A 27,422-nucleotide genomic window follows, 5' to 3' on the forward strand; every position below is an offset into this window, starting at 1 on the left:
AGACCTCTAGCACGAATCAATCCAAACAACACCTAATTATCTTAGTAAGATCTGCAGAGAGTAGCAGTCATTCAAAACTTTGCTAAGTCTTAAGTTTGCGAAAGTCTTGAGTAGGCAAGAGACCATTATTTTGAAACAGAAAAATAGTTAAATACGTAGAGTATTTGAGAAATGTGTGAGAACTGCCTATTCAACTCTGTTGGGCCAGGATGTAGATCTTTCCAAATCACATGACCTTCTCCCTGTTGGCACAATCAATCATATCTGAAAATGATGACATATGGAAATAATTAAATAACAAAGAAGAGAGATAAACATTGTCAAGTGACTTGGGCTGTAGCCAGGAACTGACAATGTTAAAAAATATTTTGCAGAAGATTGTACATTTAAAAGCCGTAAACTGTGACTGATCATAGGAATTTATTTTTAAATAGGTTTCATTAGTTCAAGTTAGAATGACAATAAATGTGAAGAAGATGTCTGGGATGTGGTGTTTTTTTTTTTGTTTTTTGCTTTTATTCAGCAAAGCATACTTTTTTTTTTCCAAAACATAAAATCATTCAGCAAAAAACCAACCAAAGAACAATAACAAAAAAACAGTGCACATGCCACAAAGCAAACCAAACATAGCTCAGTTTTCCTACTGATAACGTATTTTGTCTTTTAATTTTGGCATGTGGAAGTCACAGAAATTCACAGACTTAATATGCACACCCAATATTCTAAGTGCTTATTTAGGAAGTGTCTTTATTTGGAATAAAGAATTTCGAGTTATAAAACTGATGGCTTGTAGAATGCAGCTTACTAAATTGGTCTTCGTTCTTACAAACCAGAGTAATCTTGTCCTTTAAGAGTTGAAAATACATATTCATCTACATTTCTGCAGCAAGTGGCCCACAGTTAATTTTCATCACTGGTGGGGTTGGCAGAATGTTCACTCTCTTCTGCTGCTGTGCTGTGTCTTCGTTGACTTGGAATAGCAGGAAGCACTCGGTTTGTCCGCAGAGGTTCTCCAGATAGAACTGGGAAGAAAGAATAGAACGAGAGACTTTCAAGATTCACTTCTCTCACAGGAAGGCAGCAGGAGAATTGTGTTGTGTTTTAGGAGTGGAGGCATTTCTAAGAAGTGTGTCTTGGTGAGAGCTAGACTGCAGAGAGAAGCTGTGTATGTATATCTTGTATATATATCTGTTCAGGCTTGCTGCACGAAGTCTGGGATTTCCAATATGCACACATAGAAGACTGTACCACGTTTGATCAAACATGATTGGGCTGTGCGTGCCTGGCAGAGCTCTTCCTTGGAGTGGAGTAGCTGTTGATGTTCAAAAACTGCTCACAAGGCTCTAAAGAAGGCCCAAGACATTTGTACTGTGCTTTTATGCAAACCTCAAAAGGCTCTCAGGCTTCTTTTAGGAAAAGCACTGTGGGCCCTTTCATTCCTTTTTTGTAGAGCTAAGTTGATCAAAGATCTTTATCATTCCTTCTCTCCTGAAACTTAACTGTGAAAAGCAAAGCTCTTGGGCCCTGCCAAAGAAAACCTCTCTTTGGCTTCTCCAAGCTCCATCAGCATTCAAGACTGAGTGGCTCTTTCCTTAACTAGATGTTTTTGTGGCTACAGTTCTGCTTAAAGACAGGTTCAGGCTTGAATTTCATTCAATGATAGAATTGACACCATCCAAAATGTTCATTTTACACACATCTGTAAAGGGCAGAGGAACTGATCTGTCAAGGAAGAGGTCTTGGTTTCTGCTACTAACTCTCTGTATGACCTTGTACATATCCCTCTACTTCTTAGTTTCCTTATCTGCCGAAAGACAGAGTCGTACTAAGACCCTGTTGTTCATTGTTTTTACCTAAAGAGTTCTAGAGCTCTTGGTTTGTCTCCTTCAAACCCTAGCCTAGGGGAGAAAGACATACTGGATATATACTCTGTGCAAACAGTGTGCCAAGTGTTTTACATACGTTATCTTATTTAGTACTCCTATAAATCTTATTAGAATGGCACTATTGTTATGGGCAGTGAGGAAACTAAAGTACAGAAAGGTTGAGAAACTTATCTGAAATAGGACAGCTCCTAAATCATCTAACCTGCACTCACGAGGATGTGGAGGGGCTGTGTGTGTGTGTCTGTGATAAATGCAGTGGGGTGCAATTGGAAGAAAAAAAGAAAATAGAATCCAGTGAGTATAGCTTATTTCATGAGGCAGTAGACTCAGTGTCCTGTAGTTTTGTTCCTGGCTCTACAACAGGAATAATAATAAAACTTGCTTTATTATTATTATGCTTCAGAGTATAGATATGAGAATATTCAAACTCAGAATCTCTAGGTGGGGGACCCAGGAATCTACTTCACAACAAACACCCCAGGTAATACTTAGGCACACTAAAGTTTGAAGATCACTGGCCCAATGGAGTATATTAATATTTTATATTAGGAAAGTTTTTTTCATATAAAATAAATCAATAATACCAAAAGTAATCCTGATGAACTGCATTTTTTTTTTCTGCTTAGGAATGCATGGACTGTGAGTATAGAGGTGATGTACATTTCTATCTGTCCAGTATAGTAAGGAAACCGCTATCAGGAGGCCAGTCTTAAGAAAGAATTTTTAAAGCACCTTCCTAAAGACATTAAATAATACATGTAAAAATAAACTGGTTATTGTTTCAATAGTTTAAACACAAAAATTCCTAAAGGGAGGGAGTATTATTTTTTTTTTAAAAATAAGCATTTAAAAAAAGCTTTAAAGATGGTCTCTGTTTTCCTGTAATTTATAAGTGTTGGCACCTGATGTTCCCTTGAAACATGAAAGTAGGGCTGGGCGTGGTGGCTCACGCCTGTAATCCTAGCACTTTGGGAGGCCGAGGCGGGTGGATCACTTGAGGTCAGGAGTTGGAAACCAGCCTGGCCAACATGGCGAAACCCCATCTCTACTAAAAAAAATACAAAAATTAGCCAGGCATGGTGGCAGGTGCCTGTAATCCCAGCTACTTGGGAGGCTGAGGCAGGGGAATTGCTTGAACCTGGGAGGTGGAGGTTGCAGTGAGCTGAGATCATGCCATTGCACTCTAGCCTGGGCGACAGAGCAAGACTCCATCTCAAAAAAAAAAAAAAGAAAAATGAAAGTAAACTGAAATAACATTTAGTTGTGTCTAGATGTGTTAACACTTGCAAATGAAGCTGAGGAAGATTCATAATACTTACATTTTTGATCTGGTAGGGGAGCTAGGTTGTTCCGAGTGAAAGGAAGATCCCTGATTTTGTGTCTGTTTGGGGAAAGATGCTGAAAATTTTGTCCTGAAGATAAACATATTTGCATCAATTACTTGAGACTCAACCAAGTGCAAATTACAGAATGCAATGGATAAGAGAATCATCAAAGTTGTTACAGATCACTAAATTTAAGGTGGTAACAATAACAATGAAAACGATAGCTACACTTTATTGCATTTCTGTTATATACCAGTCACTGTTTAAATGATAGAAAAAGGCACTAGAAATCATTTCTTGAGTGTACTAGTTTAAATAAAATTTTATAAAGAAACACAGTGGGTTACTCACCCCATAAAAGTTAAAGTTGAAAAAAATGAAAATAATATAGATATGGCATATCTTATATATTCATCAAATCTTTGATGAAATGAGTGGGTGATGAGTAGAGTATTTTCTTCTAAAGCAGAGTTTCTCAATCCTGGCTGCACGTAGGAATTATCTAAGAAGTTAGAAAACATACTGCTTTCCAAGCCACATCCCAGGTTATTAGATCAGAATCTCTGGAGGTGGGGCGTGGTGTCAGATGTTTATCAGCTCCCAGCTGATTCAAGTGCAGCCAGGATGGAGAATCATTGACCTGGAAGATGGAATGGGGTGGATGCACTTGGGAAACCTATTCTCTAACTTGGACAGAAAGCAGTGGTGTGTGTGTGGACCATGTGAGCCGGCTCTTGAGAGCTGATGGTTACATTTTCAGAAATGTTGTGAACTGTTTGACATCACACTAGTGTCTTGAAATCAGCCATGGTGGGTGTATTTACACCATGAAAAATCAGCAAGCACAGATTTTTCTCCTGGAAAGCCAGCTGTTAAACATTCATCAATGTACTACTGACTTTAAGATACGGATGTTCGATACCTGAAAATAGAAGGGAACACACAAATGTGATTTAAATCCATTTTAAAATTGACTGGATGGTGTCATGAATAGGAGCTTGGTTGGGCTCTGGGGTCAAACAGAATTAGGCTTGAATCCCTGCTTCCTCACTTTTTAGTTATATGACCTTGGGCAAGTGGTATTACCTCTCAACACCTCAATTTTTTCATATACAAAATGTTGAAAATAATTGTATGTCTTTTCCACTTGTCATGAGGATTAAATTGGAGAACAAGAGTAAAGCATTTAGCTTATAGGGTAAAGTACTCAATAGACCTTAATAAAAAAAGATTATTTGATCTTTTGCCTATCAGTCTAGTAAGAAAGAACCAGAATTGCTATAGCAATGCTCCTAGACTTTAAGGGTCGTCTGTTGGAGCAAAATAGCATAAGAAAAAAAGAAAAAACAAGAGGATTAGCCAAGAACACCTTGCATCTGTTTAAGTGAATCTCATGGTGGATGGTCTGTGCAGAAGTGGCCACCTCAGCAATGTTAGTTGATGGAGATTAAATCTCCAGTCTCCCTGGTGGATATTTTGCCATTTTATTTTATCCTTTTGAACACCGAACATCAAATAACTTCAGGAGCCATTATTTACAGAGAAAATATTCCTGTGTAGAATTAACATTAAAATTTATATTAGCGAACAGCTTATTTATCCATGAACACTTGAGCAGAAATTTGTAAAACCAACAATGAGATAATGAAAATTATGAGTTATGTTTATGGAACACTTACTTCTGTCAGGAATAGGGATAATCTTATTTAATTCTGACAATCACTTTTTCTTGTGAGATACATTCTATTATCATCCTCACTTTACAAATGAGGACCTTGTGACTTGGAGGAGTTCTAAAAGTGCTCAAGTCACACGCTAGGAAGGGACAGAGCCTAGACTTCAACCTTATAGGGCTGACCCTGTAACTTCTATTATTCTGCCTTCTCTAAGCAGATGGGAGCAGTGGGCAAAGAAGGGCTACAGCAGTGACTTGGAGATGAAGGGGAATTAACCTTTATTCCATGTTGGCATTTTGCTCGGTTTTCAGGGACAGGGTGGAGCCGTGCATAGCCCAAAGCTGTCTGGTGCTGCAGGCAACTCCAGGGAGTGTTCAGCTTTGGGGACAGGGTCAAGGACCACTGTCCTAGAAAAAAAGGATAGGAAATGTTTTCACAGTTACATGATGGAACCCAAGGTGACTGCAGGATTAATAATAATAATAATGATAATAATAATAATAAATAGATAATTCAGCAATCATCCATTGAGCACTCATTATATTCCAGACCCTGGAGTACAAAGAGGAGAAGGCAAGGCGTTCAGGAGGGGATTGCAATTGATGTGAGAGGAGAGATAGCTCCCATAAGAAGTGCTGTGATAGAGTTTGTGAGGGCATTGCAGAAGAAGGAATGGTCCAGAGAAGTTAAGTTTTCTTGGGTCCCATAGACTTTGTTCCAATATCTCTTCTGCCACTTTCTAGCTAGCTCTGTGACCTTAGGCAGATGAGCTAACCTCTCTGTCTCAATTTCTTCAATTATAAAGAGGATAAAATCTCTCCTGCAATGTAGTGGAAAGTGAAATGTGTAGGTGTGTAGGTCAGCAAGGTGGAGCTATTCTTTTTTTTTTCCTTTTTTGGAGACAGTATCTCCCTCTGTTGCTCAGGATGGAGTGTAGTAGTGCCATCGTGGCTCACGGCAGCCTCTGCCTCCTGGGTTCCAGCAATTCTACTGCCTCAGCCTCCTGAGTAGCTGGGACTACAGGCGTGTGCCACCACACCAGGCTAATTTTTGTATTTTTAGTAGAGACAGGGTTTCACCATGTTGGCCAGGCTGATCTTGAACTCCTGACTTCAGGTGATCCACCCGTCTCAGCCTCCCAAAGTGTTGGGATTACAGGCGTGAGCCACCGTGCCTGGCCAGGTGGAGCTGTTCTTATTAGGAGTCCTAAGAAAGAGCCATATTTCCTACAGAGATCAGGGTGACCTTCACATATTATAGAAGATGAGTTTTGAGTTGGTTCTTAAAAGAGTGTAGGAATCAGTGAAGCACACAGCGGAGAGAACCCAAAATAATAACAAGGGCCAAGATGTCACAGAATGAAAAGGTATGAAATTGTCAAGAAACTGAGACATATTCAAAGAACTTCTGAAGAGGTAGGGTTGGGGATTTGAGATGGGTGGTGCAGAAGCTGAGCATGACCATGCCATGAGGCCTGACCATGCCGTGAGGGCTTTGTTTGCCCAGTTTAGAACCCTGGCCTTTGTCCTGAAAAGATGCAAAACCTTTGATGGGTTTAGACAGAGGGATCACAGAATCAGACCTAACCAGCCAGAAGAGTGCATTGTTGCTGAGATAGTCTAGAAAATTCTAGAGAAGGAAGCTCTCTTTTGCAGGAGAAAGGAAGTGCACACTTTTTTACTTTTCTTGTGATGGCTTATAAATAACCAGGCTAGCAGACAACACCACAGAGCTTTCTGTTCCATTTTCTCTGAAAGCTGCCTGCAATGAATTAAGCTGACGTGCTCCAAATTCCAAGTCTCTAGGATAAGTGCTTCATCCCCCATCTTGCTGCATCCAACCCCTGACAGGTCTCAATAAATGTTAAGCAATAATCATTACAGCTAAATGTTCAAGGCTGCTGATGTAAGCATTGGATAGTGGCTGCCTGGAATTTTAACAGCAGCACTGCTAACTCATATTATTTCTACCAAACCCAGGGCAGGAAAGGAGGAAATCCAAAGATAAAGGGACAATCCAAGTTCAAGTCAGCGCTACAGTGGGATGATTTATCCAATTGCTTTACCACATTAAACTTTCACATAAAGTTTCAACACTCCCAGACTAACAACAACGACAACACCCACTTCAGTGTAGTGCAGAAGCCTCAGTGATCTCAAAACAATTATTGTTGGCTGGGCGCGGTGGCTCACGCTTGTAATCCCAGCACTTTGGGAGGCCGAGGCGGGCCGATCATGAGGTCAGGAGATCGAGACCACGGTGAAACCCCGTCTCTACTAAAAATACAAAAAATTAGCCGGGTGTGGTGGCGGGCACCTGTAGTCCCAGCTACTCGGAGAGGCTGAGGCAGGAGAATGGCGTGAACCCGGGAGGCGGAGCTTGCAGTAAGCCGAGATCGCACCACTGCACTCCAGCCTGGGCGACAGAGCGAGAATCCGTCTCAAAAAATACAATTATTGTTAAAAATGATCACAAAAATAAAATCCGCAAGGCTAGGAAAGCTTTTTTTTTTTTTTTTTTTGAGACAGAGTCTCGCTCTGTCGCCCAGGCTGGAGTGCAGTGGCGCAATCTCGGCTCACCGCAACCTCTGCCTCCTGAGTTCAAGCGATTATCCCACCTCGGCCTCCAGAGTAGCTGGGACTACAGGCGCCTGCCACCACACCTGGCTAATTTTTGTATTTTTGTATTTTTAGTAGAGATGGGGTTTCACTATGTTGGGCAGGTTGGTCTCGAACTCATGACCTCAGGTGATCCGCCCACCTTGGCCTCCCAAAGTGCTGGGATTACAGGCATGAGCCACCACGCCCAGCCTCAGTGGCTCATATCTATAATCCCAGAATTTTGGGAGGCCAAGATGGGAGGATTGCTTGAGGCCAGGGGTTCTAGACTAGTCTGGGTAACAAAGTGAGACCCTTGTCTCTACAAAAACATGATGACAAAAAAATTAGCCAGAGGAGGAATGTGTCTGCAGTTCCAGTTACATTGGAGGTTGAGATGGGAGGATTGCTTAAGCCCAGGAGTTTGAGGCTGAAGTGAGCTATGATCAAGCCACTGTACTCCAGCCTGGGTGACAGATCTTATCTCTCTCTCAAAAAAAAAAAAATCCCTCACTCTCTTTTGATAAATCACTGTGATAAACACTCAGCAATCATTTAATGTATGATCAAATGACTAAGCTCCTTTCCATTTTTAAAACCCTATGACTGTATCTAAACATGAGAAGAAAGTCAATTTAAAGTCAGTTGCAGAAGCATTTTAGTAAATCTATACCCCTTAAAGCTGATTTATAGGCTGAAGACACTTGGGAAATTTATCTTATCATGACTCAGTTGCCTAGAATGGCTCCTAGTTATAATCAGCACTCAGAAAAATTGGTTGAAAAAAAAATTTGATACAGGCAGATTCCATTGGAGAAATTCACCTTTCCCTTTCTGCTTTCTGCTGTCCCAGGATTCTTCTAGTTATTTCATTGTGTAAGTGAGCAAATCCCCAAACCATGTTTATTGAATTTCCTTTTATTTCAAATAAGTTGGAAATTTTTGGGTGGCACATGTGTCAGAATGTACTAATTCTCTATCCAATATCTACTCCCTCACTTAGAAACAGAAATCCAATTTTGGAGGGATAGCAATGTGGCCAGCTAAAAGACTCCTTGTTGATAGCTGTGAATATATGACCAAAGTTTAGGCCAATGAGATGCAAGCAGAAGTGTGGCACTTAAGCCAGATGAATTCTTAATGGGAGCTGATTCACATGGGGACATGCATTTTTCCCCCTCTCTACTTCCTTCCTCCTGCTCCATTAGCCCCTCCAGGAGAGAAGCCATGCATTAGGTGACGGGGCACATGGATGGAAACAGCATATGTTGCTTGTGATTGTGGAGCCACCAAATGTCTGGGAACTGCCTACTTCAGACTTCTTTCATGTGATAGCAATAAACTTTTTTTTTTTTGAGACAGGGCCTCACTTTGTCACCCAGTCTGGGGTGCAGTGGTGCGATCTTGGCTCACTGCAGCCTCTGCCTCCCAGGCTCAAGTGATCCTCCCGTCTCAGCCCCCCAAGTAGCTGGGACTACAGGCAAGCACCACTACTCTTGGCTAATTTTTTTGTATTTTTTGTAGAGATGAAGCTTCACCATGTTGCCTAGGCTGGTCTTGAACTCCTGAGCTCAAGCAATCCAACCGCCTCAGCCTCTCAAAGTGCTGGGATTACAAGCGTGAGCCACTGCACTTGGCCGTGATAGCAATAAACTTCTATATTGTTCAAGCCCCTGTGACTTTGGGTTTCTTTTACAGGAAGCTGAACCCCATCCTAACTGATATAAAAGAGACAGGCCAAGGCTGTCTTTGGAACGGAAAAAGAACAAGACTTTCAGATTTTCACATGATTTTCGTAACAGAAGGTATTCATTTGGCCGGGACAGCCCTAACTCTGGAAAACAGGATGGGTTGAGGCCCTGAAGTGTCAAAAGGTGGCAGACCACTGTGTTCCCTTCCTGATCCTTCTGCAGAAAAAAATGCAAACACTACCCATGCCACCAGCCAAGTGCTTCAGTGCTTTGTGGAGGAAGCAAAATCTTGGATGGAGTTTTTCTCAGACATCAGGAAACAGCCTTAATGTGCTTATCCATATTTATCTTGTGCCTAAATATGTATAAAAATATGAGTGAGGGAGCCATATTCTACTTCAAAGGCTTCAGGCACTGGGCACATGTCAAAGGGTGAAGAAAGTCAAAATCAATTGCATATTAAACGCAAAGGAATTTTGCTCATTCTAAAAAAATATATGGCCCTTTTCTACTTTTTAAAAAACACATTGCGGCAGGGCACGGTGGCTCACACCTGTAATCCCAGCATTTTGGGAGGCCGAGGCAGACGGATCATGAGGTCAGAAGTTCGAGACCAGCCTGGCCAACATAGTGAAACCCCGTCTCCACTAAAAATACAAAAATTAGCCGGGCATGGTGGCACATGCCTGTAGTCCCAGCTACCCGGGAGGCTGAGGCAGGAGAATTGCTTGAACCCAGGAGGCGGATGTTGCAGTGAGCCGAGATCATGCCACTACACTCCAGTCTGGGTGACAAGTGAGACTCTGTCTCAAAACACACACACACACACACACACACACACACACACACACACACACACACACACCACCCCCCAACAAAAACCCACATTGCTATCTTGGTCTTTCATTTTTCTACTCTTAGAGAAAAATGGCTTCAAGAAATAAATTATTTTTTCTCTTAATCCTACTGTAAGAAAAACAACAACTGAAAGATGTTTATAAAGCCTGTCTGACACTCCATGGAGAGACGGTGGAGTGGTGTGGACTGGACTGAACTGAACTGGGGACAGTGGCGTCTAAGTGGACATTGGTTACTCAGATCCAGCAAATTATTGCCATGTGGGAATTTGGGTTTAGTGTTGCCAGATTTTCTAGTTTTTCGAGAGAAGCTAGAATTCTAGATTTTTATATAAGATTTCATAATTTAAAAATATTGACAATTCACTTAAAAACAAACAAGCCAAGGTACTGTGGCATCGAACAGGTTTCAGAAGCTGTTTTGCAGCCTCTGCTTTTGAACAATGGTTCAAAGAATCACCTGTGGATCTTTTTTTTTTTTTTCTGTAGAGATGGGGATCTTGCTACATCGACCCCCTGCCTTAACCCTTCAGAGTTCTGAGATTACAAGTGTGAGTCACTGTACCCAGCCTATGGATCATTTAAAAAATAACAATAAATTCTTTAGTGCAATAAATTTATTTATAAGGTGGGGAATAGATACATATACATTTGTATAAAAATACAAATTCTATGCCAGGCGTGGTGGCTCACACCTGTAATCCCAGCACTTTGGGTGGCTGAGACGGGTGGATCATGAGGTCAGGAGATCGAGACCATCCTGGCTAACATGGTGAAACCCCATCTCTACTAAAAATACAAAAAATTAGCTGAGCGTGGTGGCATGTGCCTGTAGTCCCAGCTACTTGGGAGGCTGAGGCAGGAGAATCGCTTGAACCCGGGAAGCGGAGGTTGTAGTGAGCTGAGATCGTGCCACTGTGGAGGTTGCAGTGAGCTGAGATCGCACCACTGCACTCCAGCCTGGGCGACAGAGCCAGACTCTGTCTCAAAAAAAAAAAAAAATTCTTTATCTATATCTATCTATCTATCATCTGTCTATCAATCTACATAAATTCTTAGGTTTGGTGTGGTGGCTCATGCCTATAATCTCAGCACTTTGAGAGACTGAGAAGGGAGGATTGCTTGAGGCCATGAGTTCACCACCAGCCTGGGAAACACAGTGAAACTCCATCTGTATAAAAAAAAAAAAAAAATAGCCAGATGTAGTGGTGCACAACTATAGTCCCAGCTACTCAGGACGCTGAGGCAGGGGGATCACTTGAACCCAGGAGACAGAGGCTGCAGTGAGCCATGATTGTGCCACTGCACTCTAGCCTGGGTGACAGAGTGTGACCTTGTCTCAAATAAATAAATAAATACATTCTTTAGCGTGATACATGTATTTAAAAGGTGGGATATGTACATATTTCATATCTAAAAATGGAGATACATATGTAGGTAAAATATCTCTGGAAGGATAAACAAAAAATGCATTTTTTTTTTTGACATTTAGCTTTGGATGAGGGGCACTGGATAGCTGGGGAAGACGCAAGAGGGAGAATTGCTTGAAACCCTTTGGTATGTGTTGAGATCTAACTCATAAATGTGCAAATGTGTTACCTTTCTACATGTGTCCACACAAGGCATGGCCATTTTCCCTGTTCCCTCACCAAGATTTTGGTTCAGTAGGTCTGGGGTGGAGATCGAATGCCTGATTTAAAAACAATCACACAAACAAACTTCTCACAGGTATTTGCCACACACTAGCTAAGAATCCTTGCTAATGGAAATAGTGATATTCTTGCTCCAGTCTGGTACATACCACACATATTTGCTGGGAAGATGAGAAGGCACATATTTGTACTTGATGATTACTTGAAGAGGGGAGAAGCAGAATGTTTTCACAGCCCAGAAATCTCAAATCTAGTGCACTTTGGGAGAAAAGGTGGCTCTAATCACTCATTTTATTCTCACACTGCCTTCTAGGCTTTTGTCACTCCAGTTCCTAGCTTAAAACCTGTACGGGACATTTCCAATATAGAGCCTGCTGAGAATGAAGACGAAATCAAGGACATTACCTGATGACAGATTATGTAGATGGCGAAGATGTGGTGGCACGGAGACCTCCTGGTGACCAGGCCGGACACTGAGCAATCTGTCCAGCAGCTTATCAGAAGAAGACACAGTCCAAATTTTGTAGGAAAATACCTGATTAGAATCACTCCTCCAGGGGTTATCTAGTAACATCTGGCAGCCAGTTCTGTTATTTAATAAATCCTGCTCACTTCGACTTTTCTGAGATCGCTGGGCCATATGATGAGGACCAGAGCTCAGGCCTGCATGGGAAGTGGCCCCATGGGAGGCTGTTAGGAAGTTATTGCCCAGGGTGATGGGTGGGAGACTCTGTGTTCTGATTGGTGGAAGCCCCTTACGGGCCAGCGGTTTCTTTTCTGGTAAGAGATATTTTGAATTGTCTGAGGTTTTCTTCTTAAATTCAACCATAGCCACCTGATCACCAGGCTGTTCTTGGCAGCTGGTACCCACGATGCTATCAAAGGTGGTGATGATGTCATTGACTTCCGAGGTGTCCTCCTCTCTGTATCGGTCCCTGCTGGGATCCTTCTGATGGGCTCTCTGCTCTTCTTTCTTGTTTTTGCAGAATATTTGGTTGAACATGTTGAACCGTCCCTCCTTCTTCTGGGGCCGACTGCTCTGGGAGGGAGGGGGTCGAGTAGGCTCTGTTCTATGCGAATATAAAAGATCAGGGATGATATGTGAGGATAGGAAGTAGAGACCTCACTCACCGAAATACCGACCCCCTATTCCACATGCTTCATCAGGTTTTCTGAGATCCTTCCTAGATACCCCCAAAGCCTTCTCAAGTTAAAGGCACTGTGAAGAACTCACAGTACCCCTGGCAATCCCGCCCAGAAGAGGCTCTTTCCCATGGGCAGTCTTTGCCCAAGGAGGACGTTTCTTAGATTTTTCTTGCTCCTTCAGGGATATCCTTTCAAAATTTACACCTAGATCATCTGTTTTCAACACGGGGTTAACTAAACTGAAAATTAGCTGAAAGTGTTGTTGTTCTCACATCTCAAGGACAGTCAGTGGGAGCCCAAGTTGAAGTCAGAGATGAAGCCTAAGGGTTTGAGTTCAGGCTTCAATGAGCAGAAGGATGGAGGAGCTTGCTGAGGTGGGGGGAGTGTGGTTTTAGGCTTTCTCTGACAGAGATCCTAGAAAACCCGGACCGAGTGCTGACCAACTGACATTATCCCCCTCAGGGACCCCCTCCCCATTTTAAACTAAAACTTTCCTATCGAAAAGTACTTTTTTAAAAAGTATGCTAAAAAACAAGTGCAGTGGCTCACACCCATCATTCCAGAACTTTGGGAGGCTGAGGCAGGAGGATCACTTGATGTCAGGAGTTTGAGACCAGCCTGGGCAACATGGCAGGATCTCATCTCTATCAAAAAAAAAAAACAAAAAAAACAAAAAAACAAGGAAAGAAGCGAAGCTTTAGTCTGGGCTCCAGCGAGAGAAGAGGAGGAGTGCATGACCAAGGTTGGGCATGGCTGCAGAAGAAAGTGAGCAATGCCCAATGCGCAGGCAAATTATAAGGAAAAATGCCAGCAGTTGTCGAGAGGTTCCCCGAGGCACTATTCTGTTTGTGTTCCTTGGAAAATTCTGTGTGATTCTCTTGTGAGGCTCCAATTGACTTAATGCTTTCTGTGGTATGAATTAACGATGAAACCTGACCCGTGTGTGTGCCCCTAAGAGTCAGATTGCAGCAGTACTTTCTGGAGTGAGATATCGCAATCTGCAATTTGCACCACTTATTTTGGATGCATATAACAAATGTTTTCTTTACAGGTCACACAGTGCATGCTTTGAATCTTTATTCCACGATGTAGTCTTATCTTTATTCTTTCACCTTCCAATGGGCTTTTTGAAATACTGAATTCTAGACTCCTAATACTACCAGAGAGAGAGAGCCCCAGGGCACTTCCGACACTCAAGTTTCCCTATAAAGAATATGTCTGTGTGAACTGATGCTATTGCAGCATCTTGTGAAAGCCATCTCCTCCTCCTGTTACAGCTTGTGCTTTAGGCTTCTGGGTCTCAAAATGGGGTCCACTGAACCCTTGGAGAGAGATCCCCAACTTTTTCAGGGGTTTATGGCATTAAACTCTATTCATAATAACACCACAACGTTATTTGGCTTTTTCACTGTGCTGCCTTGCATCGATGGTGCAATAGAGGTGGTGGGTAAAATGGTCGCTGCCTCAGTACAAATCAGGACAATAGCGGCATCAATGTATTTGCAGAAAAAAAAGTCCTTTAACTTAATAATGTCCTTGTTTAGGCAGTACAAGTTATTAATTTGATTAAATATCAACTTGAGTACACTTGTTTGACAAAATAAGAAGCACTCATAAGCAATTCTACTATATACGGAGGTGTGATGATTGTCTTGGGGTAAAGCAGCTGTGCAATTGTTTGAGTCGCGGCTGAACCGGACACTTTTTTCACGGAACACCATTTTTATGCCTTACAGACAAACTATGGTTATGTAGAGCTAAGTATTTGCAGAAATTTCTGCAAAATAAATAAAGTGAAATACACAGAAACAGAGAGTAAAACAGTGGTTACCAGAAGTGAGGGTGAGGTGGGGGAATGGGAGGTGTAGGTCAAAGGGTACAAAGTTGCAGTTAAGTTCAAGTATTTCTCGTGCTTCAGCCTCCCAAGTGTCTGGGATTACAGGTGCATGCTAGTTTTGGTATTTTTAGTAGAGATGGGGTTTTGCCATCTTGGCTAGGCTAGTCTTGAACTCCTGGGCTCAAGTGATCCACCCGCCTTGGCTTCCCAAAGTGTGGAGGTTACAGGCATGAGTCACTGCGCCCGGCCCATCTCACTAGGTATATTTATATCAAAATATGTATACCATATATATATATATATATATATACATATATATATATATATATAAAATAAAAATATATTAAACTGAATAAAGTGGGCCAGGCGCCTGTAATCCCAGCACTTTGGGAGGCCGAGGCGGGTGAATCACCTGAGGTTGGGAGTTAGAGACTAGCCTGACCAACATGGAGAAAACCTGTCTCTGCTAAAAATACAAAATTAGCCAGGCGTATTGGCACATGCCTGTAATCTCAGCTACTCTGGAGGCTGAGACAGGAGAATCGCTTGAACCTGGCAGGCAGAGGTTTCGGTGAGCCGAGATCATACCATAGTACTCCAGCCTGGGCAATAAGAGCGAAACTCCATCTCAAAATAAATAAACAAATAAATAAAATAAAATGAATACAGTGAACATTTCATTTCAGGATAAATAATTGACAGTTATTGTAGCCAATGACAAAAGTCTAGCTTTCAAGCAAAAACTAGAATTTTGGAAAACTTATATTCACACTGTAAGCTTGACAGCATCTCAGTACATAAAGCTTGTCCAATAGATTGGTGATGACGCTAACAAATGTGACTTTTTGATATTGTATAATGAAATGTGTCATTTGGAAGATCTTTATAATTAAGTGAACCAATATTTTCCAAATGACCAATGCAAGGTGTTAATAAAATCACGCATGTGTATAAGACCCATTTAAAGTGTAAGGTATAGTAATGTATTCTAATGTGATAGAGTACAAAAAATTCATTGATATGGTGAGAATCCACATCGCAATTAACCTTTAAGAAACTACTACTTGTTAAGTTTTGGTATCGTATCAAAGAAAAATACACACATGGCCGGGCACAGTGGCTCACGCTTGTAATCCCAGCACTTTGGGAGGCCGAGGCGGGTGGACCACGAGGTCAGGAGATCAAGACCATGGTGAAACCCCGTCTCTACTAAAAATATAAAAAATTAGCCAGGCGTGGTGGCGGGCGCCTGTAGTCCCAGCTACTCGGAGAGGCTGAGGCAGGAGAATGGCGTGAACCCGGGAGGCGGAGCTTGCAGTGAGCCAAGATTGCGCCACTGCACTCCAACCTGGGCGACAGAGCAAGACTCTGTCTCAAAAAAAAAAAAAAAAAAGAAAAATACACACAATTATCTGAAAAGCCTATTGAGATACACCTGCCTTTTCCAACTATGTATTTATATAAGGCTGGATCGTTTTTATATACATCAGTCAAAACATGATACTGTGGCTGGGCCTGATGGCTCACACTTCTAATCCCAGCACTTCGGGAGGCTAAGGTGGGAGGACTGCTTGAGGCCAGGAGTTTGAGACCAGCCTGGGTAGCATAGTGAGGCCATCTCTACAAAAAAATAAAAAAACAAAAAACAAGAAAACCCAGCTGGGCATGGTGGCACATGCCTAAAGTCCCAGCTACTCAGGAGGTTGAGGTGAGGGGATCGTTTGAGCCGAAGAGTTCAAGGTTGCAGTGAGCAATGATTATGCCACTGCACACCAGCCTGGATGACAAGTGAGACTCTGGCTCTAAAAAATAATAAATAAATAAATAAATAAGCAAACCCCCAAACCAAAAAATAAAACACATTATATTGCAACAGAGTGAATGCAAAAAGCAGATGTGGAACCCACTTTATTCTTTTTTTTTTTTTTTTTTTTTTGAGACAGGGTCTCGCTCTGTCATCCAGGCTGGAGTGCAGTGGTGCTATCTCGGCTTAGTGCAACCTCCACCTTCCAGGCTCAAGCGATTCTCCTGCCTCAGCTTCCCCAGTAGCTGGGGTTACAGGCACGTACCACCATGCCTGGCTAGTTTTTCTGTTTTTGGTAGAGATGGGGTTTCACCATGTTGGCCAGCCTGGTCTAGCTGAACTGCTGACCTCAGGTGATCCACCTGCCTCGACCTCCCAAAGTGCTAGGATTATAGGTGTGAGCCACCATGCCCAGCCCCCAGCTGTATTCTATTAAGCTACCAAAGAGATTTGCCAAAAATATAAAACAATGCTGCTCTTCTCATAACAATATTTTTGTTTCAGGGAATAGAAATATTAAATTAAACATTTTATTTTTATTAAAATATTCTATTTATGTTCACATGTAAATGTAATGTTTATTGTTAATTTAAATGGATAACAATGCATATTTTATTTAAAATTTCTCATTTTAATTAATTAATTAATTTTTTTTTGAGACAGAGTCTTGCTCTGTCACCCAGGCTGGAGTGCGATGGAGTGATCTCGGGTCACTGCAACCTCCACCTCCCAGGTTCAAGTTGTTCTCTTGCCTCAGCCTCCCAAATAGCTGAGATTACAGGCACCCACCACCATGCCTGGCTAATTTTTGTATTTTTAGTAGATGTGGGATTTCACCATGTTGGGCAGGCTGGTCTTGAACTCCTAACTTGAGGTGATCCGCCTGCCTCAGCCTCCCAAAATGCTGGGATTACAGGCATGAGCCACCGTGCCTGGCCGCTCAGTTTTAATTTCTAATGCCATAAATATTGACAGGTTTGGCTCTCATAAACAAAAGTTATTTGGGGGCCCTTAATAATTTTTGAGAGTGTAAAAGGGTCTTGAGAACAAAAGTTTGAGACTCACCAAATTAGGCAAAAGAGGAATTTAGAGGATGTGCCAAAAAGGGAAGAGGAAAGACAGAAAAGGAAAGAAGAGATTCAAGTTCAGTGAATATTAGGCTGATGGCTTCGGGCTCACTACTGTCCTTTTCCTCCAAGAACACTGTATTCTGTGTTAGATAATGGCAAACGTTAATTACATAATCATTTAATGTCTTTAATACTATGTAACATTAATTATATTATAAAAGTATGATAATATTATTATTGGTTTGTACCTTGGCAATTTAAAACATTTCATCCAAATTTATAAATATTTGAGAAGAATAGAAAAATAAGTGGCTCCTGTTGTACCCACCTGCTCTCTTGGGAGAGGAGTTTGACACATGCTGTGTGACCGCAGTACAGGGCGTAGGCCAAGGGCGTGCTCTCATTGATGTCCCGCAGGTTGCTGTCCATTCCCAACTCCAGCAGTGACTGGACACATTCGGCCTTCCCTGCAGCTGCAGCCCAGTGCAGAGGTGTCCTGAAGAGGCCATGTGAAAAAAGCACAAGTGTCTGAGCACATGAATTGTTAGGCTGCTTAGCCAGCAACAGCTCCTGCTCAAAGTCAGGTTGAGGTAGAGAAAATCTTGTTGCCATTTACAGTATAGAAATAGTAAGTGTTAAATGAGCCCGAAGGATGATGGTGGACATGTGTACGGGCCTCTCCTCTAGCTCTAAGTATTCCCTGCCATCTGCACTCCCTGACCTTTCTAACAATTTCCTAGAAGAGGAACTGGTGGGTCAAAGGGTATGAACAGTTTTGAGGTTCTTTATACATAGTGCCAAACTGCCTTCCAGGAAGATTGAGTCAATTTGTCTTCCTACTAGCTATGTTTCTCCTCCTTCTGTAATACTCAGTATTGTCACTAACTTTAAAAATCTTTGTCCATTTTGGTAGGCAAAATATGCTTCACTGTCGTTTTCCATTTTATTTAATTTATAGTAAGGTTTGAACTTTTGAAATACAAGTTTGTTTGCCATTTGAGTTTCTTCATTGAAATGACTAATGCCTTTCGTCATTTTTCTATTAAAGTATAAGTGTTTTTCTTACTAATTTATATGTGCTCTTTATATTAAAGACATTGATCTTTTATAGGTTATGTTTATGAAAACATTTTCTGTAATTTGTTACTTGACTTTTAATTTATTTTTATTTTTATTTTATTTTTGGAGACGGAGTCTCACTCTGTCACCCAGGCTGGAGTGCAATGGTGTGGTCTTGGCTTACTGCAACCTCCACCTCCCAGGTTCAAGCGATTCTCCCACCTCAGCCTCCTAAGTAGCTGAGACTACAGGCACGTGCTACCACACCCGGCTAATTTTTGTATTTTTAGTAGAGACGGGTTTTCACTATGTTGGCCAGGCTGGTTTTGAACTCCTGAACTCATAATCCACCCGCCTTGGCCTCCCAAAGTGCTGGGATTACAGGCATGAGCCACCATGCCCGGCCGACTTTCAATTTTTAAGTGATTTTTCTATAAAACTTAAAAAAAAATCACATTTAATTCCTTCTTCATTTTTTCTTTCTTTCATGATGTTATGTTTAAAAAGCCCTTCATGGCTGGGCACGGTGGCTCACACCTGTAATTCTGGCACTTTGGGAGGTTGAGGCAGACGGATCATCTGAGGTCAGGAGTTCAAGAGCAGCCTGGCCAACAAGGCGAAACACCGTCTCCATTAAAAATACAAAAATTAGCCAGGCATGGAGGCACGTGCCTGTCATCCCAGCTACTCAGGAGGCTGAGGCACGAGAATTGCTTAAATCCCAGAGGCAGAGGTTGCAGCGAGCCAAGATCACACCACTGCACTCCATCATGGGCGACAGAGCAAGACTCTGTCTCAAAAAAAAAAAAAAAAAAAAGTCCTTCACTAGCCAAAAGGTATATAAATATTCACCAGTATTTAAACTTTTATTAAACTGTATAACCAGTGTTTTCTTAAGAGAACAAAAAGAAAAGCCATAGACTGGGAGAAAATATTTGCAAATCACATAGTCAACAAAATATTACTAATACTGGTAATTAGCATACAAAATCTTTCAGATTTTGGGCGAGGTGGCTTCCTGTAATCCCAGCACTTTGGGAGGCCGAGGCGGGCGAATCACAAGGTCAGGAGATTGAGACCATCCTGGCTAACACGATGAAACCCCATCTCTACTAATAATACAAAAAATTAGCTGGGCATGCCGGCGGGCGCCTGTAGTCCCAGCTACTCGGGAGGCTGAGGCAGGAGAATGGCGTGAACCAGGGAGGCAGAGCTTATAGTGAGCCGAGATCGTTCCACTGCACTCCAGCCTGGGCAACAGAGCGAGACTCCGTCTCAAAAAATAAAAAAATAAAATAAAATAAAATAAAATATTTCAGAACTGAACAATAAGAAAATAAACCAATTTTAAAAATTAGCAAAAGATCAGAATAGACATTTCGTCAGAGAAGGTATATGGATGGTAAATAAGCACATGAAGAGGTACTCAATAACATCTGTCATTAGAGAAATGCAAATTAAAACCACAATGAAATACCAATACACACCTATGAAGATGGCTAAAATAAGATAAACAAACAAACCAACCAAAAAACCCAAAGAGAACAAAGCTTGGCAATATCAGGTGCTGGTGAAGATATGGAGCAACTGGAACTTTCATACATTCCTGGTGGGAATGTAAAGTGGTAAGAGCCGCTCTGGAAAATAATTTAGCAGTTCTTTCCGAAGTTAAACACATACTTATAACCTACAAATCTCACTTTTAAGTATTTTGCTGGAGAAATAAAAACTTACATTCACAGAAATAATGGTACACAAATGTTTGTAGCAGCATTATCATAATTATCAAAAACTGGAAACAACTCAATGTCCTTCAGCAGGTGAATGGACAAACAAACTGTGGTTCATCCTATTCCAGTACTACTGGAATACTACTCAGTAGTGAAAAAGGACAGACTGCTGATATATGCAGCAACATAGATGAGTGTCAAATGCATTCTGCTAAGTGAAATAAATCAAATAAATCAGTCTCAAAGGATGATCTACTGTATATTTCCATTTACATGACCTTCTGGAAAAGGCAAAACTATGCAGACAGGTAACTAATGAGTGGTTGCCAGGGCTTAGGGATGGGAGAGGGCTTGACTATACAGAAGGACATGAGTTGATGTTGGAGTTGATGGAATTGTTCTGAATTCTGTTTGTGGTGGTAACATGAATTCATGCATGTTAAAACACATAGAACTGTACACCATAAAAGTAAATTTTACTGAACATAAATAAAAAGAACACCAGTATTCTAGATTTATTTGGTTTAAAAATAAAAAACCATGGCTGGGCACTATGGCTCACACCTGAAATCCCAGCACTTTGGGAGGCAGAGGTGGGAGACTGCTTGAGCTCAGGAGTTCGACAGCAGCCTGGGCAACATGGCAAAACCCAGTCTCTACAAAAAAAATATAAAAATTAGTTGGATGTGATGGGTACGTGCCTGTACTCCTCGCTTCTCAGGAGGTTGAGGTGGGAGGACTGATTGAGCCTAGAGAGGTTGAGGCTTCAGTGAGCCGGGATCCTGCCACCACACTCCAGCCTGGGCAATGGAGTGAGACCCTATCTCAAAAAACAAAAACTAAACAAATAAAACCTGTGTGTGTGTCTATATGCGTATTTTGGTATGTGCAGTGAGGTCAGAGCCAATCTGATTGTTTTTGTAATTACATAGCCAACTTTCCTCAACAACATTTTTTTTTTTTTTTTTTTTTTTTTGAGACAGAGTCTTGCTCTGTTGCCAGGCTGGAGTGCAGTGGTGCAATCTCAGCTCACTGAAACCTCCAACTCCCTGGTTCAAGCTATTCTCCTGCCTCAGCCTCCCGAGTAGCTGGGATTACAGGCATGGGCCAGCACACCCAGCTAATTTTTGTATTTTTAGTAGAGACAGGGTTTCACCATGTTGGCCAGGATGGTTTTGATCTCCTGACCTCATGATCCACCCTCCTCGGCCTCCCAAAGTGTTGGAATTACAGGCATAAGCCACCGCACCAAGCCCTTTTAACACCATTTCTTCATGGTGGTGGGATTATATTTTAAGATCTTGATCTCTATACATATTTTCTACCTTGCCTCTTTCCCCTATTTAAGGGGATGGTTGACTTTGTGCTCAACCTCAGGGGAAGGATATTGCAAAGTCAGGAAGGGAAAAGTCTTTTTGCTTTCAAAAGCCAAACTTGGGACTGAGAGCAACTTCAGAGCAAAGGCAAAATATTTAACTAAACATCTGAAGGGAAATGGCTTCCCCAGCACTGAAAGGTGGTTCCCCTTCAGTGGTCAAGGTGGTGTGACAGCTGGGCACGGTAGCTCACACCTGTAATCCCACCGCTTTGGGAGTCCAAGGCAGGCGGATCACGAGGTCAGGAGATCGAGACCATCCTGGCTAACACGGTGAAACCCTGTCTCTACTAAAAATACAAAAAATTAGCCAGGCATAGTGGCACATGCCTGTAATCCCAACTACTCGGGAGGCTGAGGCAGAAGAATTGCTTGAACCTGGGAGGCGGAGGTTGCAGTGAGCCAAGATCACGCCACTGCTACTCCAGCCTGGGCGACAAAGGGATACCCTGTCTCAAAAAAAAAAAAAAAAAAAAAAAAAGATGGTGTGACAAGAGCATAAAGGATCACTGGACTCAGGAGCAAAGGGGTCAACAACCTTGCTTCACTAGCAGAGATACTAGGAGCGAGGGATGGGGAATGTCTGTGGTTTGTCTAGGCAATGGGACCACAGGCAGGCCAAGATGGCAACCGTGCCCAAGCACAGCACTGACACAGCTGAACATCATCCGACCTGAAGGCATAAGGACAGAAGACGAGGGGCCACCCTCCATCTCTATTCCTATACACCCATTGTATAAAATTCCAGAACCAAGGCACACACAATAAGGCAAGTGGGGTGGAGGGCTTTAAAAGACGAGGTTAGGTTTCCTACTAATCTAGTGAGATAACTCAAAGAAATTAGGTTAAATTATAGATAAAAATCGTTATAACTTTTAAAACTCTGGGTTGTAAAATAACATAAATACTTGATATAGTAAGTGTTCTACCACTTTTTTTTTAAGATGGAGTCTCACTCTGTCGATAGGTTGGGGTGCAGTGGCGCAATCTCGGCTCACTGCAACCTCCGTCCCTGGGGTTCAAGCGATTCTCCTGCCTCAGCCTCCCGAGTAGCTGGGACTACAGACACCCGCCATCACGCCCAGCTATTTTTTGTATTTTTAGTAGAGATGAGGTTTCACTATGTTGGCCAGGCTGGTCTCGATCTCCTGACCTCGTGATCCACCCACCTGGGCCTCCGAAAGTGCTGGGATTACAGGAGTGAGCCACCGCACCCGGCCAGTGATCCACCACTTTTTAAAAAAGATAGATTGTATGCTCCATGTGGGAGGGGAATGGGAGCCTTTCACTCACTGTGTGGTTCTGGCACATATAGAGGCTCTCAATAAGAAGGTTGAATAAATTGATACTTTTGTGATACTGCTTTCTTTATTGTACCAAAGACAAAATAATTCTGGGTAGTATTAGACCCTGATTTTTTTTTTTAACTCTGTAAGTAGAAATAAGAATTTCAACTATTCATTTAAAGAGCGGCTATTGGCCGGGCGCGGTGGCTCAATCCTGTAATCCCAGCACTTTGGGAGGCCGAGGCGGGCGGATCACGAGGTCAGGAGATCGAGACCATCCTGGCTAACACGGTGAAACCCTGTCTCTACTAAAAATACAAAAAAATTAGCCGGGCGTGGTGGCGGGCGCCTGTAGTCCCAGCTACTCCGGAGGCTGAGGCAGGAGAATGGAGTGAACCCGGGAGGCGGAGCTTGCAGTGAGCCGAGATGGCGCCACTGCACTCCAGCCTGGGTGACAGAGCGAGACTCCGTCTCAAAAAAAAAAAAAAAAAAAAAGCAGCTATTGTTTTCTAGGAGGTCAAGACTTGAATTTGTCTTGGATGAAGGACTCTGCCTGTGTTTTGGTAACCTGTCCCAGTGGGTTTTTAAGTGTGCCTAATGTACAGCAAATACTTCTATCTAAAACAGAAGTTTGAGAAGCTGAAGCTTAGCTGAAGCATATAAAAAGTCAACTTGCTGGGAGATAGAGTTGCATCTCTGAAGATTATGTTTACTCTAAAAAAAATGTTTCTTAAGGGTAGATGTATAGCTGCTCTGTGCCTATGCATTATTATTTTTGGAAGCTGTGGACTTGTAGTTGCTTAGGCAGTTGCCAGAAGGAGATCAGAGTTGAGAGCTTGGAGGTGGCCTAAAGACGATTAGCCCTGGCCATCAGGTCATCCTGGAAAATACTGTGAAAAGGCACTGGACGTTTGATTCTACACATAGTTGTATTCAAGATTGAATAAGCTAGGCCAGCCACGGTGGCTAACACCTATAATCCCAGCATTTCGGGAGGCTGAGGCGGGTGGATCACTTGAGGTCAGGAGTTCAAGACTAGTCTGGCCAACATGGTGAAACCCCTAACCTACTAAAAAAAAAAAAAAAAAAAACCCAAAATTAGCCAGGCATGGTGGCGCACACCTGTAGTCCCAGCTACTCGGGAGGCTGAGGCAGGAGAATCGCTTGAACTAGGGAGGTGGAGGTTGCAGTGAGCTGAGATCATGCCACTGCACTCCAGCCTGGGTGACAGGGTGAGACTCTGTCTCCAAAAATAAAAGATACAATACACTATATTTTGGATTAAGTACTGATGTCACAAAACTATGTTCTGATTTTTTTCTGGGGGTGTAGGGAGAGGCAAAGGGCAAAGGGCAAGTTGACATTCCTTTTTTGGGATACGGTCTCACTCTGTCACCCAGGCTGGAGTGCAGTGGTACAATCACAGTTCACTGCCACCTTCACCTCCCGGGCTCAAGCGATCCTCCCATGTCAGCCCCCTGAGTAGCTGGGACTACAGGCATGTACCACTATGTCCGGCTAATGTTTGTATTTTTTGTAGAGATGGGGTTTCGCCATGTTGCCAAGGCTGGTCTTGAACTCCTGGGCTCAAGTGATTCATCTGCCTCAGCCTCCCAAAGTGCTGGGATTACAGGTATGAGCCTGGCCCACATTCCTATGAATGGGGTCTTCTGTGCAAAGAATGACTATCCCTCCGGTAAGTCACTCGGGAAATGGGCAGTCCTGGGGCAGGAAAGGAGGTCATGGAAGACCTCTCCTCAGCCTTGTGCAGGACCTGAGCCCTGGGCAGAAGGGCACTCCTGAGAGGGCCAGGTGGTCTCTCAGGCCTGGAGGCAGCCTGGGAGCTGGACAGAGAAGGGCTGGGTTGGGTATATCTGTGGATGGGGTTGGACATGAATATTTGGAGAGCATATATGTATGTATATTGTGTGGCCCCAGAATTACCAGGTACAGATTGTATCTTCTGTCAATTAAACACCTTTTTCCTGTTATGCTGGAAGCAGCAATTTTATAACACATAATAGGGCCATGTATTTTTCAACACAGTGATCAATCACAATGCATATTTGAATGTGGCAGATGTGATTAGTTCCATTGTATGTGAGACAGGTCTCCAGGCGACATTTATTCTGAAACAAGACGGGTCCCCAGCAGATTATGTCCTCCCATTTAGAGAGTGTATTGCCAATAAATTCAGCAGATGGAGGGCTGGATGTTGATCTAGTCAGGCTTACCAACATGTGATGATTCACTCAGAAGCTTTGTGAAATACTCCTTCATGACAATTACTAAGACCGACTGTTTAAATTCCTCTGACCATCAATATGGAAGCGATCCAGAAGAACAGGGTTTTGCTGAGTAACAAGGGGAGCATACAGATAATCTCTAATATACTCATGTCCTTGGGGCCAGTCTGTGGTACCTAATTTCAAGTTGTCTAAACTTTAGCTCCTTTCTTATCTCTAAGCTTCAGGATGTCCTGCAAACACAGCCAATCTGCCTCAGCTATCACAGCAGGGGGCTAAAGGTCAGCGCCCGTGATTCAGAAGGAATTCAGCAGAGACAAGAGTGGGCGGATGTGGTGGCCGCTGAATGGCAGGAGATGATGGGTCCAAGTATGCAGCGTTGGTTGAGCTATCAGTGACTGAGGCATAATTAATGAAACATGTAAACATTCCCCGGAGAATTCCCAGAAATACACAGAGAGCAGAACTTGATAACAGACTTTCCTCTCTGAAGATAAGTAAACTGCATATTAAAGCGAACTGTGACCTCATAGACTGATGAAATTTGAAACACTTAAGCTACATATGCTGCTTCTGGGTTATGTGTTCGGTGTCATATCTTAGGTAAGTACTACAATGTTTTAAGTACCATAGACTTATGATGTGTTTTACTATCTGGGGGGCCTAGTTCTTCATATTTTCCTTCAACTTCTTTTTATTACTACCTTACTTTTCTTTCCTTTTCACAAAAACTTTCAGTAGGAAAAACTTTCACTAAAAAAGAGAAGGAAAGGGAAATCACAATTATTGTAAATGCTTAAAGCACATAAACCTATGAAACTTTGAAAAATTAAACTTTTTTTTTTTTTTTTTTTTTTTTCGAGACGGAGTCTCGCTCTGTCATCCAGGCTGGAGTGCAGTGGCACAATCTCGGCTCACTGCAACCTCTGCCTCTCAGGTTCAAAAAATTCTCTTGCCTCAGCCTCTGGAGTAGCTAGGATTACAGGCGCGAGCCACCACACCCAGCTAATTTTTGTATTTTTAGTAGAGACAGGGTTTCACCATGTTGGCCAGGTTGGTCTTGAACTCCTGACCTCGTGATCTGCCTGCCTCAGCCTCCCAAAGTGCTGGGATTATAGATGTGAGCCACTGTGCCTGGCCCTGAAAAATTCAACTATTAACCAAAGCTTATAGCTTCAGCATGAAGGCAGAATTTCATGTTTTGCTGCAGAAAACGTGGAAAAAAATGGAGGCTAGGATTTGCTCAGTACATGAGGCCTCTGAGTTGAGCACTGGAGTGGAAAGGACTCTTCTGGATATTTTACTTCCTTTTGAACTCTCCTTATCTTTTGTACTTCCTTTTCTCCCCTTAGTTTTACTTTCCACCCTGAGGCCTAGAGAATTGGATTTTCTTTGCTAACTGGGTGGTATTGCAAAATGGGAACTATTCTATTCAAAGCTGGTTCTAGGAGTGTTTTGAAGTAGATGAACTTTCCCTCAGCCTGCCTTTCTGAAATTTGTTCTTTTTTAAAAAAATAGTTAATTCACTTTTTTCCTCATGTGGCTTATGTTCTACTTTCTTACTTGCTTAGGATCAACATCTGCCCTTAGGAAAACACTTACTTTTTTCTTTTTTTTTTTTTTAGACAGAGTCTTGCTTGCTTAGTAACCCAGGCTGGAGTGCAATGGTGCGATCTTGGCTCACTGCAACCTCTGCCTATTGGGTTCAAGTGATTCTCCTGCCTCAGCCTCCTGAGTAGCTGGGATTATAGGTGTCCGCCACCACACCTGGCTAATTTTTGTATTTTCAGTAAAGATGGGTTTCGCCATGTTGGCCAGGCTGGTCTCAAACTCCTGACCTCAAGCGATCCACCCATCTCAGCCTCTCAAAATGCTGGGATTATAGGTGTGAGCCACCGCACCTGGCTGGAAAATGTCTACTTACAATGATTTATACTTTAATTTTACTTAAAGTCATTTAACCATCTCCAACTTCTGAGACCTGTGTAGAACTCCCCATTTTTTCCCAGAGTTAAAAGAATTTCACGTATTAATAGAGAAGATTAGCATGGCCCCTGCGCAAGGATGACACACAAATTTGTGAAGTATTCCATATTTTATAAAATAATTAAAAAAAAAGAATTTCAGGTATCTGGGAGTAGGAGGTGCTTTCTTGGGGCATCTAAAATTATGATCAGTAGGCCAG

At 42.4% G+C, this 27,422-nt stretch overlaps 1 protein-coding gene and 1 non-coding gene across 2 annotated transcripts in view; one reads left to right on the forward strand and one right to left on the reverse strand.

Annotated features, from left to right (window-relative positions):
- Positions 1–401: 401 nt before the first annotated feature.
- Positions 402–27,422, reverse strand: part of ANKRD55 (ankyrin repeat domain 55) — a 133,669-nt gene continuing 106,648 nt past the window's right edge. Inside the window, exons 8-11 of the mRNA XM_030798602.1 lie at positions 17,870–18,037; positions 12,090–12,754; positions 3,206–3,298; positions 402–1,022 (exon numbers count right to left, since the gene is read on the reverse strand). Of these exons, the coding sequence (XP_030654462.1) occupies positions 901–1,022; positions 3,206–3,298; positions 12,090–12,754; positions 17,870–18,037 (1,048 nt within the window). The 3' untranslated portion in view covers positions 402–900. The remainder of the gene's footprint in view (positions 1,023–3,205; positions 3,299–12,089; positions 12,755–17,869; positions 18,038–27,422) is intronic.
- On the forward strand, positions 27,235–27,336 carry LOC115831318. Its single transcript, XR_004026841.1, has one exon. It is a non-coding gene; the product is annotated as a U6 spliceosomal RNA (small nuclear RNA).

This window comes from Nomascus leucogenys, chromosome 18 (genome assembly GCF_006542625.1).
Source record: "Nomascus leucogenys isolate Asia chromosome 18, Asia_NLE_v1, whole genome shotgun sequence".
NCBI classification, from domain to species: Eukaryota; Metazoa; Chordata; class Mammalia; order Primates; family Hylobatidae; genus Nomascus; species Nomascus leucogenys.